Below are 26,576 nucleotides of genomic sequence, written 5' to 3' on the forward strand. Positions count from 1 at the left end.
GCTAATAGATATCTGTGTTTACTTAAGCAGTTTTATTGTCACCATTAAAGAGCTTGGGGTGTTTTCCTTCTTTAATTGGAGGCTCCTGTGACATAGGACTTGTTCTTATGGCTTTAAAGCCCAGTGAGGCAACTCTGGGATTTGTTATTTTAGGAATTTCACAAGGTTTTTCTCCACTTTGGTTATAATTCCTAAAACTCACAAGATATAAAATCTTACAAACGTACTGGCATATTCACAAGATGTTAGATTTGTCTTTACTATGGGACTTTGCAGTAAAATTGGTGTGATTTCAAAAAGAACAGAATAAACATTTTACACCCCAGTCCTATACTTTCATGTGATAATATGTGGTACATTGGTATTACACAATTAAAGGGGGCTCAGTGGTAGAGCAAGGGCCAGCCTAGTGCTGGTCCCGAGCCTGGATAAAATGGAAGGGTTGCGGCAGGAAGAGCATCCGGCGTCAAAACTCATGCCAGATCAACGTGCGGAACACATTCCGCTGTGGCGTCCACTGAAGCGACAAGCCGAAAGCCGTGGATCTTTTTGTTATTACACAATTCTCGCCGGGCCTTGAAGGCAACATTGCAACAAATAACAAACAGCTAGTTAGCAACAGTTAGCTAGCGCTTCCAGTTTAGTTTGCATGCAACAACTGAGCTAATTAATTCTCCAGATTTCTGGGGTTTGCTTGGGTTTAAACTTTAACGGATTTCGGCTCAGTATACAGATACGTGTAAGTTTACCACAAGATAAGGGCTTAACGGTGACGTTCTGTTGGATATATAGTTAAGTTACTGTTAAGTTAGCTTCCCTTTAATCCACTGTTAAGATAGCTGACGTTAGTAGCAAGTCTGAGACTGCATGTAGAAGTTTATGCAAAAACGAATTTGTAAACAGTTTTCTTTTTGGAACTAGTGACACATTTATAAACACGGTCAGTGTGAGTAAACGCCTTAACGCTATGCGAAGAGTGATGGGAGTCGCCTAAAGGCGAAGCATCCATCTCTCGATAGTTCAAAGTGACGATCCTAAACCCGCGCGATCACATCTGGGCCACAGTTGCGCTCGTGGTATGAGAAGTAACGTTAACCTTTTATGCAGCGACTAACCCCGCGTGGACCCAATGTCTCGTCCGAGCGCAGCTTTCGTAGGAGCGAACGACTTTGAATAACGCAATTACAAGCAGGTTCATTAGCCGCCCACCATGGCGAGTGCCTTAGCAGCGAAAATGGGATTTAACTCCCTGATGAGAAAACAAGCCAAGAACTTCATCGTGAGGATCTGCACAATGGAGTCAGACATGGAGTTCAGCTGCGAGGTGTGTATATCAAGCTCTGTCTACACTAGTTACACGATTTCCTTCAACTCGCCCAAAAGGACCAGATTGAGACCACATTTGTAGTGGTCGAAACCACAGCGTCCCTCTCAGACCCTCTCCGTTCCCCTGCTGACTGTAATTTGCATGCACAGCAGTGCATCGGCTGCCACTTTCTAACCTTAACTATCATCTTTCATGACTGACTAAATCCTACGGACAGTTTAATCAAATATTAATATTTTTTCAAAGATAGTATTACTTTTCAACGCTAGATGGCAGCAGGGAACCATTAAAAAAACGTATAGCTGTAGTGAAGCTGTACTACACAACGCCAAGTCTGTATAATTTACAACGGCCCGTCTTATAATTTATCTCTGTCTTATGCAGCAGTAGAATCTGGAAATTGTAGTCACTGGCCACCCAACGGGTTTCCTGAAACTCCTAAACTTAAGTTCTCGACATTAAAGTCCTGTCATTGGTTGGTGTTTTTGTACTCTTGTTTCATGCAGTATTTATTTATTTTTTTTATTTGCCATATTTATATGTGGGGTCTTTGGAATGGTGCATTGCTCAGGAGATTATATAGAAGAGCCGAAAGGCATCAAAGTGACTTGCAGACACCATGTCTGTACTTAAAGGGGAGGAACCCGGCCAAAGTTTGCAGTTGGTAATTACACAGAGCAGCATAATGTTAGTTGCAGGTTTCTATTTTCTGTGCTGGAATGATAATTGTATCAATTACGGGTTTTGTAAATAGCATTTAACGGTGATAGGTCATAAAGACAAGATGGTCCTTTAGCCTCGAACAGGAATTTCTGGCCCCTCTTTCTGCACGGTGGAGGTGATGCTCTTCATTTCTTGTTATTAGTAACAATTTTTGTTCAGCCTTCAATGTACTTTACACTCGCTTTCATCCCAAGTTAGCACAGAGTCTACAGATGAAAGCTATCTACATAGGACATGAATGCACGATATGCCTCCTTCACGGCTCTCAGCTGGATGTATGGCTCCCCGCTTTAAACCCCAGACTGTGGTTAGGATGGAAATGCTAATACGTGTGGATTTGGTGGACATCCTACGAATGACTTTGGATGTTTAATCTTACAAAGAAAAGAAGTTATTGTTTTCTTTTGATCATTCATATGCTCTGGTGAATGATGTGAATTTTACTGTTACTATTTAGCTCTAATAGAAGGAATGGTCATTGAGTTTTTAGTTGTAAGAGAATTGATCTTTGACTATCAAATTAAATTCTGGCATTTCTGCATTTTTGTTCTAAAAAAAACCTGCATAACACTATGAAATTTATGTCTTCCAGGTGAAATGGAAGGGAAAGGACCTTTTTGACTTTGTATGCCGAACTCTGGGACTGAGGGAGACATGGTTCTTTGGGCTCCAGTACAACATCAAGGACACAGTAGCTTGGCTGAAGATGGAAAAGAGGGTACTTGATTTACCTGTAATATTGGGCTTGATAACAGCCTTGAGCCATGTAAACATCATCAGAATAGATGTTCCAACCATGGAAAGCATATAGATTTCCCCACCGTGCATATGCCGATTTCTTCAGTTAATCGTTGCAGGTTCTGGATCAGGAGGTACCAAGGGAGGAACCCATCACCCTTCACTTCCTGGCCAAGTTTTACCCTGAAAATGCAGAGGAAGAGCTAGTGCAAGATATCACCCAGCATCTTTTCTTCCTACAGGTAGCTATAGCTACATAATATAGCATAAACCTGTTGTGTTGTTATCGGGCTAATATGCAGAGTTCCATTTTCTCCATTTCAAGGTTAATCAGATAAGCACAGCATTTAAATAGTTTAAATATTTTATTTTGACCTTTGGGTTGTTCTTTTGTCTCTGGGTGTACTCTTGATATAGCATTTACATAAATGTCTTTTGATATATTTCATTTGTGCCCAATACGCCATAAAGGCCTTATGAGAAGGTTCTTTGTACACTAACTCACATTCTCTCCTTTCTCTGCTACCTTCCAAGTTGAAAATGCCGGAGGCTTATACGTAAACCTTAGAAGAATCTGTGGATCACTGCCTGGCTAGTAGACAGACAACCCTTAGGCCTTGACCGTAATCTTCCTAGAGGGGTGCTGTGTTTGGGGCTTTAAAGGAAAACATTCTTTAATGCTGGGTGTCATCATTCTGAGCATCTTGACTGGCTTTAAAAATAAGTTCGTGATTACGCGAGGAAATTCCTTGTCAAATTCAGACTGTCACCCTCGCCATGTATCTAAAGTTTCCTCTCCTTTGTGAGTTAGTGCCAACAGGGGGCACGCATTCAGAGTTTCTGACAAGTTGCTGAGCAGAGCACTCTGTAATACACTTTTTCACTTTCCCTGTCTGATTGTGTGCAGCCATGTGGAATCAACGCGCAACATATTACCGCTGCCCTTTCTTTCCACTTAATACTCCTTGGGGAGTTCCTGCAAAGCCTGCCGCACCATTCATCTCACAGGAGATGAGATTTGTAACTGTGCTCTCACATCCAATGCTGCCAGCCACATTTATCAATTACCAATTAGGTTTTAAAGGCTCAGTTATTGGCCCTGTTAATAACATATTCTCCATGGGACACTGGTCCCCCATAGTAGTCTCGTAACGTCAGGCCTGTTGTGCTGGTTTAGCTGTATGACTTTAGATAACAGTGCAAGCACTTATTTCTCAACATTGTAATACAGGCACACTGTGTGTGCTTAATGCATTTAGAGCTAGTTGAGGCAATTTATTTATTTCAGAGGGGAACCTTGCTAAACAAGCAAGCAAACAAAAAAAAAAAAACTACGCTTAACAAATTACTCAACAGTTTAAGCGGTACGCAACTACAAGGGGAGAAGAATACAAATGTGTATTGCCTCGCAACACCTGTCTCCTTATTACTCTGCTTTCATTAATTCTCATAATGTCGTGAGCAGGCCTCGGTTCAGATAGTGTCACAGGCATGACACCTGGATTAGTGCTTATCAGAAATGATCACCGATCCGCTTGCAAAGAAACACACACACCTCTTCCCTGACATGCTTTACACCACTTACAAAGAAAAGGCACATGCACATCTTTGTCACCTCAGCCTGCAAGTGTTGCAACAACACAGTCTCATTTGTAAACCAGATTGCAGCGTCTGCTTCTTTAGTGCATACCATGATTAGGGGCTGTCACCTCTGGCTCCACACCTTTGTTAGAACCAAACAAGAGAAGACAGCATGACTGGCTTTGCCAATGATAAAGTTTGAAGCATTAAATTGCCCACTTATATAACGACAGCTCAAGCACGCTTGTGCCATCTAACCTCAAAATCTGGCTTTGCGCTCTATATGTAGTTATGCGAGTTTATGATTCAATTAGTTTGAGGGGTTATAGAGCTCAAGTAGTGACACCTGGTGAGAAGCAACGCTGTAATCCAGAGGAAACTTGTTAAAAGGGGATTTTCCCCATTTTAAGACTAAGATTATTACTACGATCCATGACAGTTAATTCTGTGCTTGTAAATATGAACCACTTCTTGCTTAAGCTATAAACTGGAGCACTAAACCTTGAATTTGTCACTCACACTAAGTGGAGCAAACTCATACACAGAATCAGCTATTCTGGGTCATGCCGAAGTAACACGCATCATAAAAATGGGTGGCATTGGCCTGTAATTGCCATTTGAGTTCTCATGTTGTTATGGTCTGTCTGTTGAAAACAAACTAATAGTCTCGGAGTAGCTTAATGATCATATGAAATACTTGTGGCTTAGGTACATAGTTCCTGTCTCAGTGTCTAATAGGTTCCCATGGGGCTATGATACTTAAGTTCTACAGCACATATTTGGCACTGTTTGTCCTATTTCTAAACCTCTGAAAGTCCAGTGTGTTGTAGCTAATACACTGGTTTTTTCCCTGTACGGATATAAAATTACGGGAAGTTCTGGCTGTCAGAAGCACAGTTTTCAGAAAGTTGTATTTCAGCTTGCAGTGTCTCAAAGGTGTCAAGCCTTTTTTCTTTTGTATTTGAGTCTAGCAGATTCACCTGTCAGTCGGATTCAGACTCATAAGAATCATTTTGCTTCTCTCATGGAAATCGATGTAAAGATGATGTAATACTCAAACTAAAGCAACATGTAGGTGACAGGAACTTTCTTAAGTTCTGTTAGTTTAAGAACTAAAAAGCATAGAACATACATGAGATGTTAAGATTAGATTTTGTATTAGAAAGGTTTGGAGAAGGGAGTCAAAGCTGATTATATTTGGCAACTCCTCAGGTGAAGAAGAAGATCCTCGAGGAGGAGATTCACTGTCCGCCCGAGGCGTCTGTGCTCCTGGCCTCCTACGCCGTCCATGCCAAGGTTAGTTCTCTTATTTTCTTACAAGAGCTGGACATGTGTCCCGCAATCTGCATATCGTTTGAAAAGGTATCTTTACTTTAAAATTTGCATGACTCTGCAGGGCCGAGCAAGCAGGCGAAATCTTTTGTTTTTCCTCACAATTATGAAAACAAATCACAACTTATTGGGCCCATAAAACTGGTCAATAAAACCAAACTGAACTAAACTGAGTGATCTCTAAACAAACTGACATAAAGTAACCCAACTTAATCTAACCTGCCGATGGAACACGGGAACGTATATAATGGCTGATCAAACCATTAACACCACGGGTAACAGAAAAACAAAACCTCACAATTAACTTATAGGGACAAAAATATAAGAATAAATAACATAGCATAAATAACCCAAGATCCTAAAACAGAAATTACAATTCCCCCATAAGGTAGCAGTCTCCTGGTATGGTCCAATTGACAAATTCCTCTATTTAGATGTTCTGCTTCCTGGGGTCCATCTTCAGCTGAACAACATGTCCCTCCAGCAGCCGATGCCCACAGAAGTTCACCTGCACTGGTAACTTCATTATGATTAACTCAAGGAAAAATAATTAAAGTGCGACTGTACAGAAATTACCTAAATCTGCGCGCTACAAGTTGAAACGTATCAAATAAACTACATTTACAAAAATGAAATGACTCCTTATTTAATAAACTGTACAATTAAATGTGTTGTATGTACTAAATTATTTAATTAATAAATTTTGTCTTTTCGGCTTATCCCGTACGTTCGGGGTCGACACAGCGGATCATTGTCCGCATGTTGATGTGGCACAGTTTTTACGCCAGATGCCCTTCCTGACACAACCTTCCCCAATTTCTACTGGGCTTGGTACGTGCACTGGGCAGCTGGGGGTTCAATGTACTAAATTACTAAATGTAAATTAAAAAGAGCAAAATGTGCTGTGCAGGTGCGTTACCAATATTTACCTGGATTGTGTGGCAGCAGGGACGGCCATCACAGTGACTACATGTCGAATTGATCTGATTTTAAAAAGGTGTGTTTTATTTTATTTTTTTCTGTTTCTGGTAATGTGCAAAAAAACCAAAAACAACAACAGTTCTAAATTTTAAATGTTTCCATTTAATCGGAGCGTCTCACTTGATACAGTGGCAAATAAAATCTGTTTGAATTAGTGGAGGGAATATGTTTGCCCATCTGGAACTATCTTCAACAGTTTTTCTTTTTTTCATCTTATGTAATTAATTCCTTGGGCTGTAGATGGCTGCATATTTAAAAAAAAAAAATCTGAATTCATGGCCTGCTTTATAATCAATTTTTTTTGTCTTTTCTTATATCACAGTGTAAAAAGATTGTCTGTTTCATCCAGAATTCTGGTGGACCCGGAGAGCACACATTACATTCACATTTACATTTACATTAAGTCATTTGGCAGATGCTTTTATCTAAAGTATTTTACAAGTGAGGTACAAGGCAGGCAAAAAAAAAAAAAACTAAGTCAAGGAGAAGGCGTAAAAGCGAAATGCAAGATTGGAAAGATGGGATATGTGTAGAAGAAGAAATCTGTTTTCAGCGTTTTTTTGAATATTGGTATTGAGGCTGCTGAGTGTGCAGAGTTTGGTAGCTTGTTCCAACATCGTGGGAACACTAAGCTGGAGAGCTTTGTTTGGGGTCTTTTGCTGTTCGGTGAAGGGCACCACCAAATGCTGTTCATTAGCAGAGCACAGTGGGCAGGAAGCATTGTGGACCTGGATGAGGGAGTTCAGGTAGGCAGGTGCTGGTAAGCTGACCACTATCTTGGCAAGAGTCAGTGCTTTGAACCTGATGTGGGCAGCTACAGGAAGCCAGTGCAGAATTCTGAAGAGCGGCGTATGACGTATGTTATTTTTGGCTGGTCAAAAAGTGAGAGCTGCTGCTGCTGCATTTTGGATCATCTGGAGGCGTTTGATTGGGCAAGCTGGTCACCCTGTCAACAGGGCATTGCAGTATTCAAGACATTACACCTTCACTGGCTGTTTTAGGCAATCTGTGTTTCATGTAGTGTTATAGATCCTGGCATTTAATGCTTTTAATATAAACACCAGAGGTGCAGGTGCTGTAAAAGTACCCTCCTAAGTAACAGCTTTAAAATGCAGAACAGACACCTTTTAATAAAGTGGCGCCTTCTGATTTGAGCAGACTCCTGCGTAGATCTATAGGTGGCAAAAACATTCAACCAGAAACCTGCTGGAAAGATGTAGCCAAATAGCGGAGTGTGTCCGGTTTGATGATCTTACCACACAAAGATTGTCTACAGATATTTGCCATGAAGCCGAATGCTCCCTCTTTCTGCGAGGAGCCAGTTAAGTTATTTCCGGTGACTGATCAGAACAACCCCCTTGAATGAATGATCATACGAATGGTTGGGGGGGAAAAGAAAAATTTGTGAGTAGACCTGGATGTGTTATCCAGACACAGTGTGTCTGTGAGTTGTATTGAATTTTTTTTACAGTATATCATTTACATTTCTTTTTCTTTACATATCAAGCTTCAGTCTCTTATTATTTTCACTGTATGAATGGCACTGTACACTTTTTCACTGACGTACTGGTGGTGCACTAAACAAGAAGCTACCTGAAGTTTTTGGACATTATTCCACAGGAAAAGCTCCCTTAATAAACCACAAGCGATCTCAGTCGTTTTGGTTGAAGGATCTCATCTCTCTAAAATCTCTAAGAAAAAACGAGAGGGGGAGTGAGGTGCAGCTTTTTGACAGGCGGACAAGGTCTAGTGAGACTGAAACTCTACCTCAAAGATTTGGCCAAGAGCTCTCAGAGACTTTCGTTCCCATGCCAATTTAACAGGCCTTGGTTAAAAGAGACTGCGTGGATCAAGAAAAATTGGAAAATCAGCATGAGACTTGTGATCTGTACTGTCAGCACTCTCAGTTGGGAAACAGCAAAAAAAAATAAATACAGGGCCAAAATCTGTTTTCATTTAATCAACAGTCTACTTTGATTAGAGCCAATTTGAGTAAATTAGGATTGTAGAGGGGAGACAGGTACATGTTTAGCAGTGCAGCTGCTGAGAGGTTTTTGTCTGACTTTTCCCTGATCGTCATGAGATGTGTAGCCCATGAAGCGTAGAGTATGTGAGTATCTGCCTCATATTTAATCATTATTATGCCAGAAGAAGAAATCAATGAGGAATAGCTAAAGACCAACAAGGCCTAAATGTTTGAGATTTTTTTTTTGTTGATTCACAGCTGTCTTCACGTATGGTCGATCACGCAGTTTCCAGTTAGAGCGAAAGTGCTTTATACAGGATAAATAAGTAGAGGAAAAAATCTAAATTTCAAATGTTGGAGTAATTTGTGTGTGCACAAATACTTTAAATTCCCTCTCAGTCCAACTCAAAATATTGTATTAAAAACAAAAAAAAAAAACCTTTGGCCTTGTCCCCTGCGCACAGAGATTCCTCCTGATTCTCTGAATCTTTTGTTGCTATTATATACTGTAGCTGGAGGGATATTCAAAGTCTTCACAATTCTACATTAAGGAACATTTTTCTAAATCTGTTCCACAATTTTTAGAAGCAGTTTGCATCTTCACATTTGAGAGGCTGTGCCTCTCCCTATTAGTTGTCCAAGGCTCCTCCATTTTTTTTTTTTCATTTGCAGCAATTACTTTTCCATCCTTTTGTTGCCCCTGTTCGGATTTTTTTGAGATGTGTTGCTGCCATCAAATTCAAAATGAGCCAAGATTTTCCATGAAATGGTAAAATTTCTCAGTTTCAACATCGGATGTGTTGTGTATGTTCTATTGTGAATTAAATTTGGGTTGATGAGATTTGCAAGTCATTGCACTCTGTTTTTAATTTAGATTTTACACATTGTCCCAACTTTTTCTCAATTGGGGTTCAACATTTTCTACAGTGGCTGTGTTGAACCGTTTGTATCTATAATTCAGTTGCTGTATTGCTTGCTAGTGACAATTACTGAATAAAAATATTGACACATAGCTGTCCTAAAAGAATGGAGTCTGAAATAACTGGTGAAGGGTGTGTCATTGAAAACCCTGTGAGATCCCTGTCACTGTCTCTCCCTAAACTGAAGCCCATTTAGTGCCATAATAACTGTAGAAGTCTATAAATCTATTAGCAATCTAAACTATGTAGCAGTTGCAAAATATACAGGTGGGGAACTCAAAGAGTAGAAGCTGGAATGAGGGGAAGGAATCTAATTAAATGGCCCTCGGCTTCTTCACGGAGTTAACCATTGCTTCAGTGTTCCAGACTTTCCAGTCGATGTTGAGCTTATTAAATTCCGGTCTGTTAAATACTGTTTTAAAGACTTGTGTACAAAAAGAAAATCCAATTAAACCTCACAACCAAAGTAAACAGAACCCAACAAAAAAAAAAAAAAAAAAGCCCAACGCAGAATTTGTAAGTGGCCAAAAGCACCTCATTTGGTTAGTCTCTCTGGTAATTGTTAAAGGACAGAATTGTTCATTTTCTTCCAAACACAGTGTCAAGTGACATGGTTTTAGTTATTTGACACAGCGGTAAAAAGGGTTTCTTTTAGCCACACAAAACTTAAGTAGTGTCACATTTTGGTGTCATTTTCACTAATCTTGTGAATATCCCAGTGTCATGGAATAATGCAAAACTTACCCACAAAGACGCTTGCAGCATGCAGTAATGTACCACTAAGTGTTTACCTACAGCTTACCTACATTTAAAGTCATAGCCTCTTTTAAAGACTGTAGCATATCCCTCCATCAGTTTTACAGTAATCCAAAGGAACATCATCTTCAAACACGCTTGATATAATTTGTTTATTTGTACCCCAGCTCTTAGATGATAAGTGGCCAGTCGCAGTTCTCTCCCATAGAGCTGTATTAGCATCATTTACACCGGCACCCAACAACAGTGCCACTGGGTGTGCAGCACACTTTAATGACCTTATGGCAGACCAGCCGCCATTCATTCTGCAAGATAGCCTTTTCTTACCATTGCTGAAGTTTGATCTTCAACAGCTCCCAGGAGAGGCATAGTCTGGCCTATTATCGGATGAAAGGTGGAGAGTGGCTATTATTTTGGAGTGATTTTAGTTCCCTTGGCACTTTTGCTCCATTTTACAGTATGGAGACTACGACCCCAATGTTCACAAGCCTGGATTCTTGGCCGAGGAGGAACTACTGCCAAAGAGGGTGAGTGACAGCTCAACATTTAGTTTTCATTCATAAGTAAAGATAATTGCATTTTTGTTTTCATCAACATCCGTACTTGCTTTATAATACAAGCAACTGCAGTATGCACTCTGTGGATTCATCGACATTTATACATCTCTCTCTCTCCATTTTAGGTGATTAACTTGTACCAGATGACTGCAGAAATGTGGGAGGAGAGGATTACTGCGTGCTATGCAGAGCACAGGGGCAGGACGAGGTAAAAAACTGCTACATGAAATGGTATCACAACCAACATTCACAGTCATCAGCCCAATTGAAGTCTTGAGTTCACATGGCTTGTACTTAAAATTGGCTCTAAAAGTAACATTTCATGCAAACTCAAACCGAAGTTGACAAACTCAGGTTGTATTTTTAGCGAAGCTCTGTAAAGAAGTTAATGTATTCACAGTATGAACGTTTTACTATTTATTGTTGACCAAGAAAATGTTCTGCTTACCAGAGCCACACTCATCAGTTAGGTGTAATTTTATATACTGTTCATAATTAAAAGAACATTTGATTATTGTCACAATTTTGGAGAAGAAATGCAACAGAACTATTTGGCATGAAACAAATACAGAATCCACACAGAATCCAAAAAATGCACTGGACAAAATTATTGCTACCTTTAACTTAATATTTGGAAATCAATCGCCTCTCATAAGGACTGTGGTTTTGTCACGTACGTTTTGTCAAACCCCAGTCTTTCTTTTTGTCAGCCTTTGAGTCAGCATGGTGTCTTCCTAGGTCTCCTACCATGGCGTCCCTTTTCATTCAGATGGCGACGGATACTGTGATAGATCAGCTTGTAATAATTTTGTCCACTCCATTTTTGAGTTCTGTGTGAATTTGTATCGGATTTAAATTTTCTTCTGTTTTTTTTTGTGTGTGTGTGTGTGTGTGTTGATCCAGTGCAAACAAAAACAATAAGCACGTGAATACCAAAACATTTACTATTGTAACAATTGAGAAAGGTTGAATTTTCTGACAAAATTGCAGGGGTGCCGATATTTTTGGCCTTGACTGTACATCACAGTGAATAGCACTATCAAAATGATATGGCTGTAATTGCTTTCATAAATCTAAATTGACATTAGAATTAAAGTCTCTATTGTTGCACTTTACTAAACCACTAAGCTGCACTAAGTTGAAAATGGATGGAGAGTAAGTGTGAGGGATGTGGAGTGTCTTAAAACTCCCGTGGGTGGTAGTTTTGTGCTGTACAGTAATTGAGTTCTAAAAACCAGAAACCTCAGTCCTTAAAAAAAATAATAATAATTGAGTCACTGGTGGTGATCCTTTCAACCCCAGCAGAGGGTGTGGAGTTTGTGGTCCTTGCACATTTAGTGTTTTAGTAATATTAATAATAATTGATGTAGTCCAAACAGGGGGGACATTGATGTTTTCATGACTCTATGGTTGCGTGCCATTTACATATTTCCAATAATAGGGCCGATTGTTTTTTTTATCCATGCTAGTGTTGTGGCTCTAGGAATGGCAGTGTCCATCTATTGATCGGAGGTTGGCAACAACAAGCATATTCCATGTTCAGATCAGACCTCCACTTTTAGCGATGATAACAGTACTGAGAGCAAGCGGAGGGTCCGTTATGGCCAATGTGGAATAATTAAAAGCATAATAAGGAATGTAGACCTTTATCTGAAGTTTAATTTGTTTTTAAATTGTGTCATCACGTGAAGAAAAAAAAACCCACTACATAAGGAGTTGAGATGACGGAGGCTGTAGAATTTATTAGGAAGGGGCAGAGGTGAGCTCCACTAATCTAACACTAATTTCATGCACAATATTAATGTGTAGACACACGCGGTAATACATGAAAGCAGGTTGAAAGCCACGATTGATAATTACTCCCCACGCATTTCCCTGATCAATATGTTACAGGCATTGCAAAGAACAAATTATGTGAGGCATCCTGATCAGAACAGAGCTGTGCACATTATGTTTCTCATAACTTATGATAAGAGTTTAGGTAATTTAAAGAATTAGAAGCATTTATGGTTATTTAATACCTGTTAATAGAGATTTCTACAATTAAGATGTGTAGACAGAAGAGAGTTGGATGTAAATGCAGCTAAGGATCAGAAGAGGCACATGGGAATTTTTAAAAGCCTGCTAACAACAAGTTACCGAGAAACTACCTCCAATGGCAAATATATAGGCTTTATTTAAACATATATACTTGAATGAATGTGAAAGCCTAAATTATTTACTGTCAAGTCAGTTGGGGTTAGTGACAGATGAAGAATATCCTGTGAAGTAGGGCTTTCAGAGAGGAAGAGCCTGTCCATTGTTTGGCAGGAAGCATCGCGTGGTGGATGTTAATCTAAGCACAGCCCAGGCTAGTTGTGTTTGGTTACTATGGTAATCGAGGGCACTAACATTAGAAATGGAAATCGCAAGGTGAATAGAAGAAATATGATTTTCTGTCATATATTATACATCAAATGGCTCTTGGTGGGACGACCAAGTGGCGACAAAGCCCCACCCTGACTCTGCCTTAAGCTTGCTGCAAAAATACTAGTTCCACTAAATGTCCAGCCCAAGATGACACTATATATATGGCACAATATATTTATCAATAAAGTTATCTGACTGACATGTTCTTTTTTTAGAGTGCAACTCTAATGCTTTGTACTTTCACAGCATTAATCAAGCATCACCATTTAAATTTCCCCTGAGCCACAAGTTAGAATGTACTCAGTGTCCAACCTAGTTAAGATTTGTTTACTTGGCATGATGCTCTCTTGCTGGTTTAAACTTTGATGAAGCTTAAATCATCAATTTTCCAACCACCCATATCAAGCAGCCAGTTATTAAAAGTTTAGGCGCCTGCATGCCCTGATTTTCCCTCAGTCATCAAAGTATGCTAATGCTCCTTTTTGCTGAGTTGACCTCGAAATCACAACAGATCTACTAACCAAGCTGCAGAGAGAAGAAGAAGAAGACAAGAGTTTGATGCATTTGTTTTCTCTTTTGCAGCATTTTGAGTCTTGGAGGCATCAGTATGAGTCATCTACTTCATCAATCATGACCTCTAAAGCCTGTTGGCAATTTACAATTGTGTTGTGTGTCAGCACTGTGCTTATGTTTTCACCCTCGCAAGAGCCATGTGGCAGAGTTTTTTTTAGATCATACAACATGACAGATGCTACACAAAAGCAGAGGAACCGAGGTCTGATCTCCTTTTTTTTTTTTTCTCCATTTCTGCTCATCCTCTACTGCCACCCCCCCTTCTTCCCTCTCTTCTTCATCCCCTTGGATCCCTCTCAATCTCTTTCTCTCTCTGGCTGTCTTTGAACCAGGGATGAAGCTGAGATGGAGTATTTAAAAATAGCTCAGGACCTGGACATGTATGGCGTCAATTACTTTTTAATCAGGGTGAGCCAATGCTGCTTCGCTATATCTTTACAAAGTAAGCCAATATGCGAGATTAGGAGGCGTGTCAATTTCACCATGGTGTTAGGAAATGAAGTGGGGGAACAGCAGTCTGACTCTGCTTCTTTTTAAATTGTTCTTTGCTTGAAACTCTTATTTGAATTTTGAGCATTTTCCAAATAACTTTTTACTTAAATAAATAGCTGACTTCATACCAAAAACAAACCTGTAACAACTCCTGACAAACAGTCACTTGAGGTGAGACCGGCCTTGATCAGCGCATTCATCGAAAAGGCAGAGACATTTTAAAATGCCACCAACAAGTCACCCACTGTTTAAGTAATTCACTCTAGCATTACTTTTCAAATAAGCAAACCCAGACTGCATATACACCCGACAAGTGGCGTTGGTCAGCTCTGCTCAAATGGTTTTGGCAAGCAGAGCCGCCACAATGCCACCTCTGTCAAAAGCAAGTACAAATCAACGTTTGGCTGGAAAGGGGGTCTCACTACTGCTCACTGGAGTCCCTTAACAGACGGGTTGTAGTAAAGATTTGTTTGCTCTGCTGATGTGGTTCAGAATAAAAAGGGAACGGATCTTCTTCTGGGAGTGGATGCCCTGGGTCTGCACATCTACGAGCCAGACAACAGGCTGACACCCAAGTGCTCCTTCCCCTGGAATGAGATCCGGAACATCTCCTACAGCGACAAGGAGGTGGGAGAATTTGCTGCAGTACATTTCACCATTATCATTTTCAGTGCTTATACTGTTGAATTTTGAAAACAGCTAGTCGGTAATTACACGTGGTAGAATTTTTTAATCAGCCTGAAACCCTGCTGTCATAAAACACATGTATACATTTACATGCTGGAAAGACCGAATGGCTGGTCACTATCATAATAGTGACCAGTTAATTTTCTGTTGATTATTTGATTATGTGTAAGCTGTATCTCTTCTAGTTTTATCCCTGTTTTCATCTAAAATTTGATTTTGTTGTCTTCTCAATATTTAGTTTACTATCAAACCTCTGGATAAGAAAACCAGTGTGTTCAAGTTCAACTCTTCACGACTGAGAGTCAACAAATTGGTGGGTTCAGCTGAAATGGTAAACATTGTTTTGGTTTGTTTGTCATAGTTGATTTGAAGTAAAATGGTGAACGTGGCTGGTAGAGTTTAAAGATGTACCGAGCACTTTGATAAAGTGTAAACTCGGTTTTGTTTCTCTTGTGCAGATTCTCCAGCTGTGTATAGGGAACCATGACTTGTTTATCCGACGGCGGCGGGTGGATTCTCTAGAAGTACAGCAGATGAAGACTCAGGCCAGAGAGGAGAGGGCTAGAAAACAGGTATTGATGGAGACTGGAAGGAGCTGAACTAGTGGAAAGCTCAAAAGGCATTCTGCAAAAAAGTCTTTGTCGTGTTAGAGAAACTTTTTAAACTTCAGAAGCACCTGCTTCCCACTTGTGCTTTGACCATTATTTTTTAAATACATTTAGTAGTTATCCGTTATTAGTTCTGTCAACATATTCTCTAATTCAGGTAGAGAGGCAGTGTCTGCAAAGAGAGAAGCAACTGCGGGAGGAGGCCGAGAGAGCCAGAGACGAGCTGGAAAGGAGGCTGATTCAGCTGCAGGATGAGGCTCACATGGCTAACGAGGCTTTGGTAAGACTTCAGTGGTTAGCTTATAATGAAGTCTACCATTTTGTTGGCTATGTCATTTATTGTTTATGACTGTTTATGTCTTTCACGCCCTTGTCTTGCTTCTTCACCTAATTTTCTTATTACTTATTCCTTTGGATTTAAATGCCAAGGACTTCTGCCTCTTTCATCTCCATCAATAATCCTCACTTCTTTTATTTTATAACTTTTTATCTTCCCACTTCTCTCCTGTCTTTTATACCTGCCATTCCCTCTGTCTCTTTAACATTTCTTTGTTTGTTCCACTTGCCCGTGTTCACCTCATATTTAAAAAATGCACTTTTTCCTTCGACCCTTTTCTCCTCCCTCCTCTCTCTCTCCAGCTGCGTTCTGAGCAGACGGCGGACCTGCTGGCTGAAAAGGCCCAGATCGCAGAAGAGGAGGCCAAGCTGCTGGCCCAGAAAGCTGCCGAGGCTGAGACAGAGATGCAGCGCATCAAAGTGACTGCCATCCGTGGCCAGGAGGAGCGTCGGCTCATGGAGCAGAAAATGATAGAGGCAGAGATGCTGGCTGTCAAGATGGCCGAGGAGTCTGAAAGGAGGTGAGAGGGCTGGGTGGTCGAATGTGTAAAGTCATACAGCCATGTTGCTGTCAGCATACATTTGTTAAGCTTTGGGTGCTTTGTGGTTTTGTCTCTTGCTTTTTGTATGTATATCTCTCTCTCACACACACACACACACACACACACACACACACACACCATGCCTGGTTTTTGGATCTTGATATACCTCTTATTTTCCCCCTTTATTTGAAATGAGAACCTCTCAAACTGTGGGAGCTGTCTTGCTAAGGTATCAAAACACAGTTTCTAAGTCACTTCCTCAACTCAGAATCTTCCCATATGGGTTTGAGTTTCTTTACTCTTAAATGTCAGTGTGCTCAACCCCGTCAATGCACATCAGTTTGCTCAGCAACGCATCACTTTGCTGACACGTTCCGAACACATAGCAAGGTAACAAAGCTGTATTTACATCAACAAAGAAGAACTTCCAACTTTTTTAAAAATCATTTCATTTCAAGGCCTTTGTTCTTGCAGCGCAGCTGAAAAGCCAGGTAATCACGCCGTTACAGCCACACTGCCGCACACAAAAGAAAAAGTGAGCAAGCTTTTGTTCGACACCCCTCCCTCTACATCTGGGGCACAGCAGTAAATTTGTGCTAGTTAATTGCTAGCAGTGGTATTGATTGATGGTGTGAGTGTGTATCAAAGACTCTTTTACTGCACATTCAAGCTACACAGTGTTGAAACCAACTTTTTCATCTGCTTGTTGAATCGGTGCTTTAAAAAGACATCTTGTGATTCAAATCGTATCGTAAGTACATAAAATAGGTCTTGGTGACTTTAGAATTTCTTTGGAGTTGAGGTAAATAAGGAGAAGGAGCCTCATTCAGCACTATAGGTACCAATCCATAGAAGCAAAGAAGCAAATACATTTTCCTAAAAAAACAGTGCACTAATAATATCACTTTTGAGCCTGTACTTTACAGTTTATTAGACAATCATTTCAAATGGGCACCATTAAGCACTTGCCAGTAGCAGCAATTTCTCGATGAGCACTTTTCTACACGAGAGAAATTTAAACCAGGGGCACTCAACATGTAAATGACTATGTCCACTCAAACCCTTGAGGCACATGGCTCCCCCACATCAACGAGGAACTGCTGAGTGTTCAAAAGAAGTGCAGTCACCTTACCTTGCGTCACAAACTTGGCAGTAGGATAATGGAGCCTGAAATGATTGCTGGGGTGATACCTTGATCACATGGGTAATAACAAAATGACATTCCAGCTTCATCAAGTACCGCCGTGGCAATTATGCCACATATTTTTTGGATTGAATTTAGATCATTCTGATTCCTTCCTAGAAGGTGTATGAAAGTATTACCAGCATCTGCCTGTTTGTCCCTCAGGGCCAAGGAAGCTGAGCAGCTGAAACAAGACCTGCAAGAAGCCAGGGAGTCAGAGCGCAGGGCAAAGCACAAGCTGCTAGAGATTACCAGCAAAACTGTCTATACGGTAACAGACTGTAGAGATGCACAAACACACAGAAACAGATGTAGTACTTGCATATACTTAGAAGACAGACAGGCAAAAGCACAGTCTATACGGTAACAGACTGTAGAGATGCACAAACACACAGAAACAGATGTAGTACTTGCATATACTTAGAAGACAGACAGGCAAAAGCACAGACTTGACGTCTGTGCTTTTGCCTGTCTGGCATCTTCGATACACAAATCCAAGATGAGATGTAAATGATCAGGAATCTGTTAAATCAATTTATTGTTAATTGATCAATTGTTCAAATAATTTATCTTAGAAATAACAAATGTCCATTGATTCCTGTGCTCTAACCTTAATGTGTGGCTTATTTTTATGATCGCAGATTTAGAAAACTGTAAAACTGTAAACTGTGAAAAAACCTTTTGTCCAATACGCACATAGATATTCACTTAATTTTAAGAGCAAGAAAAGCAGTAGCTTGACAACTTTAAAATGTTTGTCATTCTTGCATCTAAATTCGTGCAGAGAACTTTGGAGCACCCAACCATTACCGCTCTATATCTGGATAAACATTGCTATTATTATTATTATTATTATTATTATTATATAATTTAAGAGACTGAAAATGCTGTGTTTCCACAGTATCAACATTTCACATCCACAGTATGTGACATTTCAAATAAATATATCTCAAATTCCTATATTTCAAAAATGTTGTTTTTGCTATTCATCAGCTTAAGCCAAGTCATCTAAACCAAAGGTTTATGGATGAAAGTAAATTAAAAGATGACTCAATAATAAAAACAGTTATTAAAAGGTCATGTATTGTAGATATAGTATATACACACCCAAAAAATAAAAAACACAATACAAATAAAATGCAGTACACGAATACACTCCCCGGAACAGTACAGAGTAAAGTATTTTCTCATTGGGAGTATGAGCTTGCTGAGGTTGGTATGAGCTTGCACTAATAGCACACACATACACATTTGTAATTTGTAGCACAATGAACAGGATCTACTTACATAAGAGCAGGCAGCATGTAAGGCAGCCTACGCAAGAGCTTCCAACATGCTAAAAACCCACACAGCACACATTCATCTGCTTACACACAAGTGCGCATATGCACAAACGGATACAGTATTCAGATGCTGGCCACTGATAAAGACATTTCCACTTGTGAGCTTATGAATCGGGAGCCTAAACACACGCACAAATATTGTGTGCAAATATACTGTTGAATACAAAAGACATGCTGCCACTCGAGCTCCTCTAAAACCACTTTAGCCACAAATCTAGTGACAAACCTATAAAAACTTACACTCCCACAATCCCATTTTCCTTAGTCAGTATTTACATCAAATGTATCCACCCTGTAGCATAGCACACGTGACACGATGGATTTACATTTATAGTGTGTACGATGTCCTGCAGATATTTGGCCAGGATCTCAAAATGGATATTTGTGTCCTCATGCTCTGTGACCATTCAAGTTGTCCTGTTTTTCCTCTTCCTCTCTTTTAACTGTTCCCTCCATCAGCATCGGGTTCCTATGTTTTCTGTCCATCATCCCCCATATTTTGTGATGCTCTCCTTTTTAATCTCTAATCATCATGTGCATTGTTTTCTTTCTCTTATCATTCCTATATTTTGCTCACTCCTTCTTTATTTAGCTGCATATGCCATTTTATTTCTGTCAGGTTGTCTGGATCTCTTTGTTCCCTACAATCTGTCTGTCCATCTCCCCTCCCAGTCCCCTGGAATGCCGCCTGACAGCATGCCTCCTGACCTAAGCTTCAGCAGGGAGAACCTCAGCTTTGACTTTAAGGATACTGACATGAAACGCCTCTCCATGGAGATTGAGAAGGAGAAGTGAGTGACCAGTCCTACTTTGCTGAGGCTCCCTGATAATTTATGTCTCAGCAAGCCTCAATTTTACATTCTCTAGCCCGACTGTGGGGTGAATTAGGTATTGGCATGATGATTAATTCTTTTTTAATGCAAAATTCTCTCTTTCATGGTACTCGTAAATAACTTGGAACTGTGTTTGAAAAAGATTTCACTTGGTGCTGTTTTGCAATTGGAAGAACACCTTCACTTTTAAATATGCACATTTTGATTCAGGAGGTCACGCGCGCAATTGACCCTCAGCATTAGCTGCCACTGATGTCGTGTTCAGCCATTTTATTTCCCAAAGCTCTCTAAGTAATTATTAGCAGGAAAAACTACATTTAGGCAAGTGTGACCCTGGCTGTGGCGATTTCATGTCCTAAATTTGTTTACGACGGGATTACCTCCAAACATTTTCCAAAACATGAAATAAAGCAGCCAAAAAAATGTTTTAGCAGGGTTATGATGTAAATAAAATTTACAATGCTGTGTACAATTTCAAATAAAATTATGAGTTTATATTTAAAATGTATGACTTACTAAAGATCTTTAAAGACAAAAGTTACAATCTACTAAACAGTCTCCCAACCTGCCGTTCCTCCGTGTTTAGGGTGGAGTACATGGAGAAGAGCAAACACCTGCAGGAGCAGCTGAACGAGCTGAAGACGGAGATTGAAAGTCTGAAGCTGAAAGAGAGAGAGACTCCTCTGGACATCATTCACAACCAGAACACAGAGCAGGGGACCAGCAAGCACAGCAACTTTAAAAAGGTTTGAACAAACTCAGCTGCTTGGTGGTAAACACCGAAACACACATTGTACGCACCAACAATTTCCCGTGTTTCTCCAAACCCAAATTCTCTCTCTCGGATCATTGGTCAGTGATGGGCTTTGGTTCAGGTTTGGACTTAAGTAGGCTGCAAAACGTTTGTCTACGGGCAAACCGACACTTGCCTTCAGACTCCAGTCCTGAGCCACAGGATCTAAGGTTAAACACAATCCTTAAGTAAGAGAATAAGAGAAACAGGTGGTTGTTTGAGTTTAAAATGATGGTAAAAATACGGGTTTGATCAGATGAAATCTCTGCACCTGAAAGTGCGGCAGAATAACCAACAAAAACATGAAAGAGTCCAGTTCTCGTTTAGGCTGTAACGTTTATTTATTCATTTAAAAAAAAAAAAAAATATTTCAGTTTCATTATATATGAAGTTTAAGATTTTGAATTTGTATAAAAAATGTTTTAAGTTCAATACATACATGATTTTCCAAAGTCAATGGGTAATGGAGTTAATTAATTAGGATCACAAATAGATTGTGAATATGATTTTGGTCATAATTGAGCAGCCCTAGTTTGACAGCACTAGTGCAGCGACGCTCAACAAGACAGCACTACGCTCTGGCACAGTGTGTGACCTACAGTACATTTTTCAAGAGGGGTGGGCCATCTGAAATGTATGTTGCAATGTAATATGCCGATGGCTGATGGTACCAATAGTAAAGTTATGGAGAGGAGCAGTCAACATGAGGCAGGTAACTGAATATCTAAATTCTGCCTCCTGTGGAACCGACTAAAACTTAAGTGAGCCAGCATTGCAAACGTCTGTTGAACCGAGATCAGAATTAAAATGTCTAGGGCCGAATTTCATTCCTAGCTATTCAGCAGTTGTCCAATCAGCTGAAGAGACACAGTGAAGTGACGTTGGTGGGAATTTGGTCTTAATACTGATCTTTCAAGTAAAAAATGTGCTAGTCCTTTCAGGTGCAACACGCCCGCTTCACCATCATATTATTTTTAAGGTGGGATATTGATTCTAAAAGTATCACTTAATAACAGTCATCTCTACTTGGCCTCGGGTTGATTTTTCAGCCTTCAAAATCATCTTTGATGGAGCCTGCTGGGGGAGCGAGAGTCCCTCAACCATGACCCCTCAAAGAGCACAGTGATTACTGGTCTTAAGTGCATAAAAAGATTCTTGCAAAGCAGAAGAGGGAAATGTGTTTTTGTATGCAACACATAAGTGTATCAGTGGGAAAAGCTAGAGTATTTAGTTTTACCTCTTCATGCCTGAAAATAAAGTCGTTTTATTACATCCTTGTTTAGTAATAATATGAAATTACACAATGAAGTGACACGTCCATTCAGCTTGAGGGATATTTCATAATTGATTGGTCAAAGGCAGCGGAGTTGCTATAAAAATACATTCGGTTTTCACTCTCCTCAGATGAACTGGCAGATTAGGCTCATTCGCCTTTATCTTTCCATTCCAGTAGCTGTCTAATTTCAATAAATGCATCAAATGGAAATTCAGGCTACATTCTTAGCACATTGTATAACAAAAAAAACCCACCCCCCCTTTTTTTCTCCTAGTGTAAAATATACAAGTTATGGGTCTAGTAATTGATTTTTGCATGGTGATTAGTCACTGGGATGGATGGGGACGCTTCTGGCATGCAAGGGGAGAAGGAGCAAAGATAAAAGTGTTTGTTTAATTGAACCAGAGGCAATTGGCATTCATCTTGTTAGTGGGGGGGAAGGAATGGAGGGCAAGGGCAAGAACTTGGGAGCGGGGAAGCCAAGTCCGCTTTGCCAAAAAAAACTTGAGCTTGAGGAAGGCCAAGTCAGGGAGACGTGCTAAGAACACACTTTGAAGTTGGAGACCAGAGAAGGACGGGATTAGGAGCAGACGGTGAGAAAAGAAAAGCAGAGGGAATGTAGAACGGAGCACAGATCTTTGAACCAGAGGCATCAGGACCAGCTGCACCCCTGAGGCGAAGTGTTGTCTGTCCACATTCCCTCTCCCCTCAGGATGATTAATGAATGGTTTCTTAACACAGCCCAGTGCTTTTGCACTTGAGCGGGGGCACAGGTTCTGCTCCGTTAGCACCGGGCCTGTCAGGAGAGCCCATTCCTAACAACTAAAAACAAGGGCTGCAGAGTTTCACTGAGGAGAATTTCCAGAGATGTATCATCCAGACTGTGTGAAGTGCAACACAAAGGAGGTCGACCACGAGGGTTTGCTCATATTGTGCTAAACACATACAGAAGTATTTATTTCCCACAAATAGCTCGCTGTTGTGCCCTTCACAACATTAATACACTGAATAAAGAGTTCTGGCTTTTCCCTGCATAGGGCCTGTGGGCAGTGTGGAGTACAATGCTGGAGAATTAGACACAGATAAACACACACACACACACACACTCGGCCTCTTACACTCGCTGGTTTGGTTCAGGCCGCTTATCATCTGGGACAATGGAAGGTGAACAGTAAACATTGCAAATCCATCCCTCTCCCACACAATATCTGTTAGGATTTGCTTAAGTCCCTCCATCTACACGTCCCCCAGAAATAAACCGGGATTTCTCTAACTGTCCTCCTTCATCCCCAGTCTAATATTTACCTCGGAAGCGGCTTTAATTCCTTTTACCCTACAGATGTTGAATAGAGGAAAAAGTTTGCTCAGCCAATTTGAAGCGACGCTTCCTCGCGCTGTATTAAATTAGCTCATGCTAAGATGTGTTTAAAGAGTGAAAGCACAGCCTGTGGCCTGAATTACTCCATCACCTAGTCTTTTAAACCTGGAAAGAAACACAATTACTAGTGTTTTCTCTGGGTGATATTGATCTTACTCCCCCTGGTCTGTCTCTGCAGTAGTAAAGAGTTTGGAAAACATTTCTTTCTCCATTAGTCCTAGTTGTATTAAATACTGCCTAAAGCTCATTTCTGTTTTCTTGATGTAAATTAAGATCAGTGCAAGGTGGATCAGCAATGCCGCGGGCTTTCACATAGCACTAACAGAATAACCCTGGGGATTGTTTGTACACTCGACACACAAAAGCGTACTCTCCGATTATCCACTCCTGATGATCACTTAGCTTTTTGTTATAAGCAGGGCAGCAAGTCGCATTTTTAAATTCACTCTGAATTTCATCAGAGGCATGATTGGATTAAACATACATGTGTGTGTTATCTAACCTCAGTCAATTCAAGTAATTTTCTAATTGTTCGTCTTTTCTAAAGCCATGGTCCCTAATCCGAACAGCCAATCAGAGGCGTGTCTGACACAGCAAAAAAAAAAACAGATGCTTGACGATGGCCTGACGTAGTCCAGTGGCTGACACGGCGGCTTGATGTGTCACGGCCCTAACACAACATAAGAAATTTCAAGTTCTGGAAAACTGTATTTGTGCAGCAAGTTTGTTGAATTTTCAAACTATAGTCTTATAAAGTCATATAAAGATGTGCAGTGTTGTTGGATTAGGTGAACACAAGCAGAAAGAAAGGGGACACCAGTCTCCAACAAGGTTTCCATCTAATCAGGTCTGTTGTTATCTCATCCACAGCTAACACTACAGAGCACCAAGTCCAGAGTGGCCTTCTTTGAGGAACTTTAAACGACATAACTACATAACACAAGAGCCGAAATGAACAACTGCCAAGCACCTCTCATTTCTACATTCCTGCTCAGTTTGGATGACTGATCTCAGCACACGGCCTTATACCCCACTTCCTTGGAACTACTATAAAACCACTACAAGAAAATGTTCGCTGCCTTGATCTGCACCGACTCCGGGGGCCTCATGTGTATGCACAAGCTAATGCATATATAATGTTCCTGCACTAAATCTGGGATTCGTAAAAATATTTTGTGTTTACAGTGATATTGTGTTAATGCCAGCACATTTCCTCTGAATATTTGAGGTGAACTGGAGTGTGGGTTTTTCTTAATGTCAAAGAATGAAATTAGGTAGGTGCAAAAAGGAAGGAAGGAAAAAAAACAAGATGTGATCTTTGAACCTCTGTGGGTTTAATGAGACAGTATTTCTGTCCTCCAAATCTGGACGTGTAGTCCAATCATGTCTAGAGCGAATGACCTATATTATGTGACTTTTATTTATTTTTTAAATTCAAACAGAAACTTACCACTAAAGGAAAAGTTGAAGAGAATAAATGCTTCTATGGGCAATATGCCAACCGTACCCCGACATAAATATTTGATATTTAATAATTATACAGAGCAATTTACCATATGTATGTTACACTGCCTTGTGCTTTAACACTGACCATTACCTATATTCCCATTTATTTAAAATGCCAACATATAACTTTATATAATTTGTCTTTTCTTTGCTCACCCTTCGTTTCCTCGGCTCACAGCAATGGTTAAGTGACAAATGGAATGTCCAGGCTGCAAATACAAAGCATTTCTTTGTCACCGTACATAATGCGAGCCATTTATTGCTAATAGTTGGAGTTGATGAGCTGTGCTGAATCTTAAGCTTGTTCAACACAAAAATGGAATTGTGTGATTTATTATTATTAAGGGATTTGCCTTAGTTGAGTGAGCAGGGTTTTTTTTTTTTTTTTAATCTGAGAATCTGCATTTATGTTTGTGCCTTTTTGGAACTTTTTTTTGTGCTGAATGTAGACAAAGTGTTATACATGGAGCCTTAGAAACCTACGTTTACATCTTGCATACACAGAGAAGTTACATACAGTATCTGCAGCTGCCTCGAGCAGTGGATTAGGGTGTCTGGGGTGCAACAAGGCACCGAGTGCACTATGCTCTGCTCTTGAAAGTGGAGAAAACAATCGTTTGTGTTAGGCAGCTCTTAGAATTCCAACTGCATGAAGGAACTGTGATTCTTAGATGTGACACAAACTCACATCTATCATCTCTTTTATTGTGTGCGCGTGTGAAGACAACCATATTTTTTTTTTAAACATGAATTTGCATCTATTTTGAATTAATGTGTATTTCTGAATTAATGCGCTCTTTCCCTCTGAAAGCAATTTATTTTTGGGGGGAATTATAATGTGAAGAAAATGTGTATATCTTTCTTCTTGTCTGCATTTAACGATGATAGGAAGCAGTATTTAAAATAAAGTTTTGGGTTAAGTTACAGTACTTTAAATGTTTTTTGCTATGCATTGTAACAGATATATACTGTATCTTTTGCCTGTAAAATAAATTTATATCGGGTCTGATATTTTTGTGTGTGTGTGTGTTTTAAACAATCCAGAAATAGCTTTGTGTTAGTTATTTTGGCAGCCTTTGACGAATGTCAGCTTTGATATTGCCAGTGCCAAGAGCCTCTTCCACCCGACCCAAACAGACATCCAATTACACCTTTGAAATGAATCGAGTGTTACATAAGCACCCTCCATCTTGTGTCAGATCACATACCCCGGTTGCTTGAGTGACAAGGTCTTTGTGTGTGTGCTTGTGTACTTACAGATGCGGGGGTGAGCGGGGTGTGTTGCACGGCCCGTGCACTCATTTTTGTGCCATCGCGCATTGTGTCACCACATTAGCCTTTTAATGTGAATCTACCCGTGACTTTGAGTCCCTGAGACTGACAGCTCTCTGACAGAATGAGTGGCGATGAGGTCAGAGACTTTTTCACAGCTCTGTCACCTCTGGGCTTAGTTGGAGAATGGCCACCCTTGGCTTGTCAGTGTTGTGACAGAGAGGCATCTTCCACGGCCAGCTCTCCCCGGGGAGCTTTGGGCTCTGAGGGATGAGGGTTTGAGGATCTGCAGGGGCATCAGCAAACCGGCAGACACACAAATTCTCCCTCACTGCTGCCTCCTCTTCAAGACTGTCCTTTGAAACAGGTGACGAACATGGTAGAAGGAGGAAATGAGATGGCGAGAATCATATCCTTTGTCATTTATCCATCCTCAAGGGATCGCAGTTGACGTCACGCTGGCA

The 26,576-nt window shown here is 40.3% G+C and overlaps 1 protein-coding gene across 5 annotated transcripts; it reads left to right on the forward strand.

Annotated features, from left to right (window-relative positions):
• Nucleotides 1-382: 382 nt before the first annotated feature.
• On the forward strand, nt 383-25,849 carry nf2a (NF2, moesin-ezrin-radixin like (MERLIN) tumor suppressor a). 5 transcript variants are annotated; one of them, XM_067521012.1, is made up of 16 exons: nt 386-1,324; nt 2,643-2,768; nt 2,908-3,030; nt 5,582-5,665; nt 10,783-10,851; nt 11,007-11,089; nt 14,196-14,271; nt 14,848-14,982; nt 15,281-15,355; nt 15,501-15,614; nt 15,808-15,930; nt 16,290-16,507; nt 17,877-17,982; nt 19,514-19,845; nt 20,474-20,633; nt 24,205-25,849. In XM_067521012.1, exons 1-16 carry the CDS (start codon nt 1,211-1,213, stop codon nt 24,253-24,255), a joined length of 1,989 nt encoding a protein of 662 aa, XP_067377113.1. In that variant the 5' UTR covers nt 386-1,210; the 3' UTR covers nt 24,256-25,849. The 5 variants fall into 5 exon arrangements, 3 of the variants coding, with proteins under 3 accessions (XP_067377115.1, XP_067377113.1, XP_067377114.1); XM_067521013.1 differs by having other exon boundaries at nt 388-1,324; nt 19,727-19,845; XR_010915539.1 differs by lacking the exon at nt 24,205-25,849 and having other exon boundaries at nt 384-1,324; nt 19,674-19,845; nt 20,474-20,614.
• Nucleotides 25,850-26,576: the final 727 nt, after the last annotated feature.

This window comes from Channa argus, chromosome 11 (assembly GCF_033026475.1).
Source record: "Channa argus isolate prfri chromosome 11, Channa argus male v1.0, whole genome shotgun sequence".
NCBI lineage: Eukaryota > Metazoa > Chordata > Actinopteri > Anabantiformes > Channidae > Channa > Channa argus.

Coding starts and splice junctions, on each gene's coding strand:
- nf2a (XM_067521012.1), top strand. CDS start 1,211: ATGGCGAGTGCCTTAGCAGCGAAAATGGGATTTAACTCCCTGATGAGA. Junction 3,031..5,581: donor AGCATCTTTTCTTCCTACAG/GTAGCTATAGCT, acceptor GCAACTCCTCAG/GTGAAGAAGAAGATCCTCGA. Junction 10,852..11,006: donor AGGAACTACTGCCAAAGAGG/GTGAGTGACAGC, acceptor TCTCCATTTTAG/GTGATTAACTTGTACCAGAT.